This window comes from Salminus brasiliensis, chromosome 21 (genome assembly GCF_030463535.1).
Source record: "Salminus brasiliensis chromosome 21, fSalBra1.hap2, whole genome shotgun sequence".
NCBI lineage: Eukaryota > Metazoa > Chordata > Actinopteri > Characiformes > Bryconidae > Salminus > Salminus brasiliensis.
Genome location: NC_132898.1, coordinates 27,118,318 through 27,129,271, shown reverse-complemented (window position 1 = coordinate 27,129,271; position 10,954 = coordinate 27,118,318). Strand labels below are relative to the sequence as shown.

The 10,954-nt window shown below is 41.3% G+C and overlaps 1 protein-coding gene across 1 annotated transcript in view; it reads right to left on the bottom strand.

Moving 5' to 3' along the window:
- Positions 1–4,551: 4,551 nt before the first annotated feature.
- The window catches only part of adamts9 (ADAM metallopeptidase with thrombospondin type 1 motif, 9), a 92,284-nt gene continuing 85,881 nt past the window's right edge, over positions 4,552–10,954 (bottom strand). The window contains exons 39-40 of the mRNA XM_072665386.1: positions 10,606–10,711; positions 4,552–9,603 (exon numbers count right to left, since the gene is read on the bottom strand). Coding sequence (XP_072521487.1) covers positions 10,622–10,711 — 90 coding nt within the window. The 3' untranslated portion in view covers positions 4,552–9,603; positions 10,606–10,621. The remainder of the gene's footprint in view (positions 9,604–10,605; positions 10,712–10,954) is intronic.

Here is a 10,954-nt window from a genome sequence, read left to right as displayed (position 1 = left end):
TATCTTGTACTAAAAGATAATTTTGTAAAAATGACATTGCATCGAGCATCCCATAATTATGCAAAAGTATCTAATTTAGATGAGATATTATGTTATAAAAATAACATATGTTGTAATCAGGACATAATATCTCATAACTATGAGAGCATCTTGTTATGATGAGATATGTGAGGTATATGTCATTAGATTTGCATATTATTTTGTAATCAGGAGATAGAACAACATGTAGTTATGAGAAAGTATCTTGTTATTATAGGATATTATTTTGTAAAAATGACATATGATGTCTGCAGTATATCTGCACAGACTGCCCATTGAACACACTGATAACATGATGTTGCTGATTACAGTGTTGAAGTCTTTCATGGTCCCCGCTGAGACGTACAGAATGTAATGTATGTTGTATTGCAGGAGATCCCCGTGAGGAGGGTCCCGTGGGAAGGCTTAGGCCTGGGAGGTGAAAGGCTGCAGGTGAAGTCATTCCTTTTATCTCAGGGAGAATGTCTAGGTATGTGTTTAAAAAAATCACCAGGGCTGCACACACTTACACACACCACTAGATTCCAGTATGTGTGTGTTAGTGTGTTGTTGGTGTTTATACAGTGGAAAAAGGTGCTGTGTGGAATTTCCCATATGTGCACATCTGAATCATGTAAATTGCTGCTGTCCAATGAAAAATGTGTATCTCTATTTTTGTCCGTTTTTAGGTTTCTCCATGGTTTGAACCCTGTAGCTGTTCTGTTCACTGTGTAAATAATTCTGGGTGAATAGACCAATAGAAAAGCTCCAAATTACCTGGAATTATCTCGTATTTTACATTGACTTCCATTCAGAGTGAAGAGAATTTTTGCCTTCTCCTGTAAAGTCACAATTTTGGAGATACATGTTTTTTTTTACCGGACAGCGCCGATATACTAAATATCCTGTACTGAAAAATACAGTCTACAGACAATGACAGATCTGTCAGATACAGATGTAGGCCTTCAGACATAGTCTAAAGTCATAGGAAGTCCATATTTCATAAGAAGGCCAGGTGTCTCCAAGCCTTTCAGAGGTAGCGTACAGAAGAGACTAATAGGAAATGGAAAAGGCTCGAACACTCACCCATAAAGCAGTTCAGGGACCACCGGTGTTTGCTTAAGGGGCAAGACGACTCCAGCAGGATTGTGGGTAATCAGGTCTGCAGGTGCTCTGCTAGACCAGTTCAAATTGCAGTCATGCGAGCTGGGTAACCATGGTGATGGTAAACAGTAGCTGGCTCCGGTGACCTGCAGGCCTCACCTGGATCAGGTACTGTACCTTTCCCAGCTTCAGCTGAATGAGGCTGTGCACAATCAGACAGTGGATTTCAGAAGATCTCACTCTAGGAACTTGTGGATACAAGCAGGCATGTTTATCACAGTATTGCCTTTAATGTCCAAATGTTTGTGGACACCCCTTCTAATGAATGCGCTGAGGTACTTTAAGTTGCACCCATTACCGACAGACACAGATGTGTAGATGCACACACACACATAAGTTTTACCAATGGAGTAGATAAACATGAACCTATTGGCACGATGCCAAATGTCAGGCGTGGGCTAGAGGGGTATAACACCCCCTGGCATTGAGCATGATTGATGAAGGTTGGTGCTCCATCCGATACTTTTGGGTTGACTTGGGGAGTTGAGGACCAGGTGGGGTGGTGATCATCCAGCATCCTGACCTCACTAACGCTCTTGCCGCTGAATGCTAGAAAATGTCAACATAAAACTAAAGAAGAAACAATAAATGAGCAGGTGTCCCAATACTTTTGTCCATAGCAAGTTCTTTTGTGGAAAGTCTTCACTTATACACGATTCCACAGAATCAAGAATCAAGGCTTGATTATGGGTTGAAGCCTCCCACCAGCCTAGCTGCAATCACTATAATCCACCCCTGGTTTGAAGATTGCTACTACTGCTGTTTTTAGCCTGGCCTTGTATGGCTATTCTGACTTCTCAGCCCTATGATGGCCTGCTTTACCAGCATTGACCAGCATCGTCTTTGGTCTTAATGCTGAGAGGTGGCAGCAACGTCAAGACTCCAAGACTCCAGATGCAAACCCCAGAACTTTTGGACCAACCCTAGAGCTTAAGTTAGCTTCTTGCGTTCGACTACGTCTAAACCGAGCGGCGATTCCTCTGCGGTCGACTCAGATATAGATGCAGATGTAAATACAGTCAAATGAAAGCTGACATTCTGTACTTTAACCTCATAATCATTGTTTTAAGTTGAGCTCTACAGAGGCTAGAGCACAGAGCCAAAGCGATACGCACTGTAGCGCTGCAGTTCCTTTCAGACTGCACTGTTCGCTATCATGCCTCATCCAGGATATTAGACTAGACAGAGCGAAAGGCGGGAGGAGACTTGTGCTAACTACACAAAACAGCATCGTGCTGCTTAATTTGATGCACATTGGTTCTGCCCTCGAGTCAAAACAGCGGTTTAATATTCCCAGTGAGCTCGCTGTGAATAGACTGTGACAGGAAGTCGTCAGCACGGCCTTGAGCCTGCAGCGAGCTACAGTACTTCTGAACTAACGGGCCTGAGAGACGGTGTGTGCCTGTGTTGGGAGGGTGCAGGTAGTGGAAGTGACTTCACTGTACAAATACAAGCTACACACACTGACAGAAAGAGGCTAGGCCAGGTGGGAGGTCAGACCATCTTTTGCTGACATCACTTCATGATGCAGTCAAACATTTGTTATGAAGAGGCTCTGGAAAGGAAAGCTGGATTGTCCTTGGCACAGCAGAATAAGGAGAGTTTGGGACATGGAAGAGACCAACCGTGATCCTCGATCTCGAACCTCGAACACACAAGAAAATGCAGGAGAATCAAAGTTTCAGGGTCAAAAAAATCATGTTTCTTTACTGTTTTAGTAGCAGCCTCTAATTATTCCCTTCTAGGCCTGCAAAATTTAGGCCTACATAAACCCCGCCCACGAAATAGGTGAAACAGTCAATCGTAACAGGGTTGAACTTTATTTATTTATTTATTTATTTATTTTTTACAGTTTTGCCCCAATCAAAGTCACACACAGTACCAGTCAAAAGTTTGGACACACCTTCTCATTCTGTGTTTTCATTTCTTTCTACATTGTAAATGAATACTGAAGTCATCCAGACTGTGAAGGAACACATAAGGAATGTAGTAAACTTAAGTGTTAAACAAGCCAAAGTACTCTGTAGAGCATTTAGGTGGACTATTGTCTGGGGTGCTGTTAACTTGTGGTTTCTGAGGCTGGTAACTCTGATGAACTTATCCTGTGCCACAGGGGTAACTCTTGGTCTTCCTTTCCTGGAGCGGTCCAGATGAGAGCCAGTCTCATCATAACGTTTGCTGGTCTTCGTGACTGCACTTGAGGATACTTTCAAACTTCTTGACATTTGTTTTGGATTGACTGAGCTTCATTTCTTAAAGTGATGATGGACTGTCATTTTTTAAATATTCAAAATTTTGTTATTAGTCAAATAGGGCTAATCACTAAGTAAGAGGTGTCTACCTTGTTTTCTAACACTTTTGTTTATTAAATAATTCCATGTTTTCTCTTCATTGTTCAGATGACTTTAGTATTAATCTACAATGCAGAAAGTTTTAAAATAATGAAAAAACACTGAATTTAAGGTGTGTCCAAACTTTTGACTGGTACTGTACCTACTATTTACACGTCAAACAACACTGCACAAAAACCCAATAAATGGATTCTTTGGCACCTTCAACTTGCTGACATCTTCACTGGCTATACTGGTTGGCTGTGAGACTTTGAAAATGAGTGTAATGGCCCTCCAAATAGGGCCCTCTAGTGGTGGAGGACCCTACCCAGATAACATGTCCATGTGTGGGGCCTGTAGGGGTAGCCCAACTAGGAACCAGAAAGTGTTGTCCTTGGGTTCCACGTTAACCCCACATATGGATTCCCACCTGGGTCAATGATGGGATCAGAAGGGAGGTTAAACATCGGCCCCATCTGGGTTATACACCTTATAGGGGGCCTAAAGGGTGTGAGATTCAGGTGTGTGAGATTAACTATAGGGACGGCTTGGGAAGCTCAACTGGGTCCTAGTATTGGGAAAACGCAAGTACAAACCAACTCCGAGCCCCACCCACCTGAAACCCACCTAGCCCACGTTCCACCCATGCGAGCCTCACATTAGCTGGGTTGGCTGGGTAGGCACATGCCCAGTATAGGCCCAGGTGGTCATTTGTCCTAATGGACTTACAAAAAAGTGCTTATTTAAAGAATTATTCGTTAAGAGGTTCTGGGGACCATACAGATAAATGTATATAAACTCTAGATCAGAGGCGGAGGCAGAGAGGCATTAATTTGGACAGTTGGACGTATGCTATGATGAAGCTGTAGAGAGTCAGAGCCATCACTAAGCCCCTCCTCAACGAAGACTGAAGTGCACTGGTTTCACTGGATTAATCTTTCAGGCTGTTCTACTTAAACATATTAAGGTCACGCCAAAAGTAGATTATCTGGAGAAATGCATACAGCAAACAAACAGCACATTATATTAAGTTAGGCTTTATTGCATTAAGATTATTCCCTTATGTGATCCCATACATAGGCAGAACTAACAGACATACACAGGCTTATATAAATAGTGTTTGAAACCATCAACAGATTAATAATAATAAAAAAAACAACAGATGAATAAAACCTGCAAATATAATAAATACAAATGATAAGACTGCTTAAGTAGCCTACATTTGATCTGCACATCATTGTAGACGGAGATATGAAGTGGCTTTAATAATCATATCACTTCATTAATGGCAATAAAAATAAACGCTCAGGACAACCAACATAACCTGCGATACAAACGCTAAAGACTCGCACTTCAGTCCTGTCCTTCCAATAAGTCTCATTTATCAATCTTTTGGACGTCGTAATAATAAGTGTGTTTGTCCCTATAAAAAATAAACAACACAAAAAAACATCCTTATCAGAGAACCTGAGAAAGCAAATGTTAAAGAAACAGTTCCAATATTAGCGAAAATGCTAATATTGCTAAACAGTGAATGAAAATAAACACCTATCAGTTAGCATTAAGCAAATGACTGGTTACGATATTGGCATTTATGAAAGAAGATAAATATTTCAGTTAGCGTTACACAAATGACATCATGCTAACTGTTGGTTGTAATATTAGCATTTTTGATAATGTTGCTTACTGTGAATGGCGGCGAATACCTTTCAGTTAGCGTTACGCAAATGGCGTCATGCTAACTGCTGGTCATAATATTAGCAGTTTTGATAATATTTCTAACTGTGCATTAAGGTGAATATCTTGCAGTTAGCATTACACAAATGACATCATGCTAACTATGGTTACAATATTAGCAGTTTTGATAATATTTCTAACTGTGCATGAAGGTGAATATCTTTCAGTTAGCATTACACAAATGACATCATGCTAACTATGGTTATAATATTAGAAGTTTTGATAATATTGCTAACTGTAAATGCCAACAAATACCTTTCAGTTAGCGTTACGCAAATGGCGTCATGCTAACTATGGTTATAATATTAGCAGTTTTGATAATATTTCTAACTGTGCATGAAGGTGAATATCTTTCAGTTAGCGTTACACAAAGGATGTCATGCCAACTGTTGGTTGAAATATTAGCATTTTTGATAATATTGCTAACTGTGAATGACGGTGAATACCTTTCAGTTAGCGTTACACAAATGACATCATGCTAACTTTGGTTATAATATTAGCAGTTTTGATAATATTGCTAACTGCAAATGGCAGCAAATACCTTTCAGTTAGCGTTATACAAATGACATTATGCTAACTGTTAGCTGCAACATTAACCGAAGTTTTGTGACAGTGAATGAAGGTGAATTATTAGCATTATGCAAAGAGCGTCATGCTAATTAGAAGCTATTCCATTCATAGTTTACAAGTTACTTGTAAAATGCGCTGTTTGTGTGTTATGAGCTTCTTATGAAGCCTTCAGATGAAGTGTAGAAGACGTGACTGATGAGTTCACAGTAAGTGCATCAGTTAGCTAAAGGCACAGCTAGCGTAGCAGGCACTACGAGGCCAGTCAATGTTCAAATTGTGGGGATAGAAAAATGCAGATTTTCATGCAACAGCAGAGATAAACACACATAGCACATTTACTGCAGTCGTTCCCTTTGCATTAGAACCCCAGCAGGAACGTATCGCAAGAGAAACCCTTAATTAAGACCTTCATTACACTGTAACGTAAATAGCACCATTTCTGAAGAAGGCCGGCATGGCTTGTTTTCCCTTACGAAGTTAACGAGTTAAAACCCTGCGTAAGAAATGTCCTGAGGACACAGTGATCTCATTTCTCGACTGTTGTCAGTCATCATAGATAGATATGGTGTAAGATCATACTATTTAGAAATGTAGCCATCGACTAACGGCTACGTTTAGCAAGGTAAAACAAACGTAAAAATACACAGAAGTGTCCGTACCCTGACAAATATAGCACATAAAAATAATTATAATAAAAACAAAACACAAATAGTGACAGTCGTTTTGAGACAAAACAAAAATTGAAACAAAAAAATAAAATAAAATAAAATCACCAAACAAAATAAAACAAAACAATCACGCAAAGAACAGAACATAAGCACAACAGAGGCTAACGAACGTGAGGTATTCTGAAATTTAGAAAATCAACAAAATAAAAATCAAATAAAACTGTGAACGGCAAAAGTATTAACAGTAATTTACAGAGTTTTTCTACTTTGGTGTGGACTGGGAAGCGGAAAGCTAGCTGCTTGCGCTAGCGTTTGAGCTATCTTTCACAAATTGCTAAGCTTTCTAAACGTCTAAAATGTTTTCTGAGAGGAATAGTTGTGCGAAAAATCGAATGAACATGATTTATCCCTCATCCCAGATGCAGTCGATCAGCCAAGACAAGTTAGGTAGCTAGCTATGTGAATTTTGCTTGTTTAGTAAGAACAGGAGATGCTAGGCTAATGCTGCTAATGTTGCTGTTGTATCTCATTGAAGCCATGCCCGAAAACTGTAGCGCTACCAAACTGCACATAACATGGTCTTAAGAACTGACTGAGTAAAACTGCATGGATAAACCTTATTTAAGCATTAACGTACATTTGGAGATACAGTAATATCCATGTAGCGGCTAGTGTTGTGGGGCTAATTTGCATTCAAACTGGAACACAATACTTATGACTGATAGCACACATTTTTCTGAGGTAAAATTTTTTATCCAGTTATGCAAAATGGCTGATCAACTGTTCATCCATGCAGAGGACTGCGTATCTTCACCTAACTATTCCTCTACCTGGTTAGCATGAGTGCTAGATGATGCTGTGGCTAATTTAGCATAGAGCTAATTCACTGTATGGTGTTCCTTCAGAAATGTTCTACAAGAGTAATTACAAGAAACCTTAAAGAAACTTTTTTAAGTAAAAGCGTCTATTCGTCTAGGAAGGCTTAACACCAGATGTTGGAACATTGCTGTGAGGAGTTGATTGCATTCAGCCATTCATGACAGCATTAGCGAGGTAAGTGATGTACTGATGCTGAAAGATTCGTTCTGGCTCTCCAACCCTCAATCCTAAATGTACTGGCTGGAGCTCCTCAGAGATGCTCCACAGCTTGAATGCCGGGAAGCTTGGCATTGGGCGTGGTGACCTTAGGCTAAAGGACGCTGTCTGGACGGTGTATCTTCTTACACAGCTGACGCCTCTATTACTGTAAAGAGTCGGTTGCTGTAAGGCAATCACAGCCAACACTGAACACCATCTCCTTTACCTGAAGCAAACTTTTCCTGACCCTCTGAAGTTGGAACTAAAGCTTAAAAAAAAAAACAACCCCAAAAATACCAAAAACACGAGCTTCCTTTTGAAGGGGTTCCTCAAAAAAGGTTCTCACGTTCCTGTCTATTCACAGAGGCCTTTAATGCACAACCTGACTGATCAGTAAAGCTGGAGCGTCTTCAGAATGCAGCAGAACCGCTCAGCTCAGCTGCTCTCTCCCGCTTTGAGCTGTCATGTCTTTGCTCCCACAGGTCCGACGCTAAACTCTGGAGGGACACGGTTACAGAGGCTTCCCGAAACCGTCCTCCACAATTCGTGACTCTCACTCTTCCAGACACTTTTGACAGGAAATCCAATAGCCATTAAATAGACATACGGTTTTAGTAACCCATATCCATGTGGTAGAATGTCTGAGACTAAATTTGCTACTCGCTTTGACTTCTTATTAGAAATGTTAGCATATTGCTTAAACAAATCCTTTGGATTAAAAAGTGGGGGAGACCCAGTATAAGACCCTGAGCATGGTCAGAAGCCTGCTGGACCCCCTACACTCCCTCTCTCTCGCTCACCTTTCCCTCCCTCCCTACTTCTCTTCCTCTCGTTTCTACAGTCCCTCCACCACAGCGTCTAGGAGGCCTTCATGGAGGGTCCTACTGGGAGAACATGGTCCCATTGCAGTTCTGACTCCTCAGAAACAAGAGTCTCTCCACCCGTCCTCTGGTCTCTGCCACTGTCCCAGATCCCTGGGTGCTCCTTCCCTTGACGGGATAGGGGTGGGTGTGAGCGGTCTGGCTTAGGCCAGTACCCTGGGAGGACAATGGCACAGCCCTGAAGCCTTCTAAGCCACACTTCTGATTCCGTATGGCGAGAGGTAGTGATGTGGGTGCCTATGCAGGCTCCTTATATGAGGAGAAAAGATGAGAGACGCAGCAGGTGAAGAAGCTGTGAGGAGTAGAAAGTCTGCTGTAGGCTGCTGAGACGAAGCGCTGGAGTTGTGAGGAGAATAAAAAGAACTTGTCTGCTGTCACTTCCAACCCTGCCTCAAGCATCCTCCTTCCTCCTGGGTTGCCACATTTATATGCTACTACCTTTATTGCAAAAATACTATGGATATGGGTGCTTTGGGAATCAGAATCAGTCTAATGTCCTGAACCAGACTGTAACCAGCCTTCTGCTGATGTGTCTGAACTCACTCCAGCTGCCCCTCCTCCATCATGAACTCGTGTGCCTGTCCACCATCAAACATCACCCCTGAGTTCCGGCCACCATTTTAATTTTTTTTTTAGACCGACAAAAGGACACCTGCTTCGTGCACCTGGAACAGCTAACCTAGATCAAGCACCTGTTGGCACACAGTTGGAGAAATCTGAGCTGCTTTAACTCAGCAAGTTCCAAGGTCACACTGACACAAGTCTACTTTCTGTGACTCTGATTTTATATATCGATAACTATAAAGTACAGAGCACTTGTCCATCCCTCTGTCTATCCCACACCCAACCAGTCCAATCCAATACCTAAAAAATAAAAAATACCCTACGGGAATGGCCTGTGTCGTGTGGTATGGCTTCACATGAATGAAAAGTATAGCATGAAAACAGACAAATGGCTTTTTGTTAGAATTTAAATAATTACACAATATAAAAATAAATGTGGATTATAATAAATAATTCAACCCAAACTTTGTATATTACGTACATCTCTGTCATTTACATATGTACATTTGGAGGTTGAGGGGACAGGGGTTGGGGTGTTCTTCACTGCCTTTAGCACCACAGAGAGAGAAACATCAGGAAGAAACCTGAAGAAACCTGCCATAGAAAGACAGCAAAGAGAGTTATAAGGTCAGGGTACATTTTACACAGTTTAACCCAAAAGTAATCCCCTCACACATAGATAAAAAGGCCACTATTTCACATTTTACACACTTATAAATATCATAAGAACCTGTTGTTTACATGGCCTGTATTGTACCGTGTTCATTTACAGACTATTTTAATGATATACTTTAACATTTTTACAATCTGACATTTAATAATTCTGTTGGCTTAAAACAGTCATACTTAGCAACTGCTCCTTATTCCATAGAATAAAACAGGTGTATTTTGGAACTGATATATGTAAATGAGCTCTGTTCTGGTTGGTTGTCCAAGTGTTAAGAAACAGTACAGAAACACACTTTTCTTTACCACAAATGGGCAGGGCTAAAATTCTGCATTTTTGTGAATAGGGTTAGGGTTAGGGCTACCCTGCAGAAAAACATAGCCTGGCCAGCTCAAGCTGGTTGACCAGCTTAGCTCTTGACCAGCATAGAGTATGTTTTTGTTTGAGTTTGATGGTTTTAACTGGTCTACAAGCATGATCTATCCGACCAAGCTTGAATACCAACGTGACCAATCTGACCAAGCTCGCCCAAAATCAAGTCCAACAAGCTAGCTAGCTTTCCAGCATAGGTATGCATAGTATAGTTTTTTTTTCGTCAGGATGACCAGCTTGTCAACCACCTTGACCATCAAAGACCTGCTTACACCATCGGAAACCAGCTACCAGTGAAAGGTGGTCTTTTTAGCTGCTGGATTTTTCAGCAGCAGGGTAGTGTTGGATTAGGTTTAATAGGGTCAGGGTATGAGTTAATAATGTTAGGCAAAATCTTTGGCTAGGGTTCGGTTAGGGTATCACAAACAGTGGATTTAAAAGAGCCTGGTTTTGTAGCTTATTTTTGCTTTGAGGAAAAGTGTAGATTAGATTTTTTGGCAAACTGCCACCTTAAATCCAAACAGCCACTGAAAGCTGTAAAAGAAGTCACATCCAACCTTTTAATAACGTGGCTCATGTGACTTGGACTTGAAGGCCGGAGCCGGAGGAGGGAGTGCATTTTCCACAGTAGCCACCACACGTTCCTGTTACTCTGCTGCCATCCTGAGGACAAGAGGGGAACTGCACGTGAGACCGACATTGTACACAGAAAATAGGACATTTCCAAGAGCCTACACCGGAACATACTCCAAGGAACAGCATTCTATGAGAGAAACCAGTCAACAGCAACTCCAGTAGCTAGGTTCTTGGTAATGTCCAGGATACAAGTGTCAGCCAGCCTGTCGTTGGCATGATGATCGGTCCAGCAGGGCTCTCCACACACTGTTGACCTGTTACAACTGATTT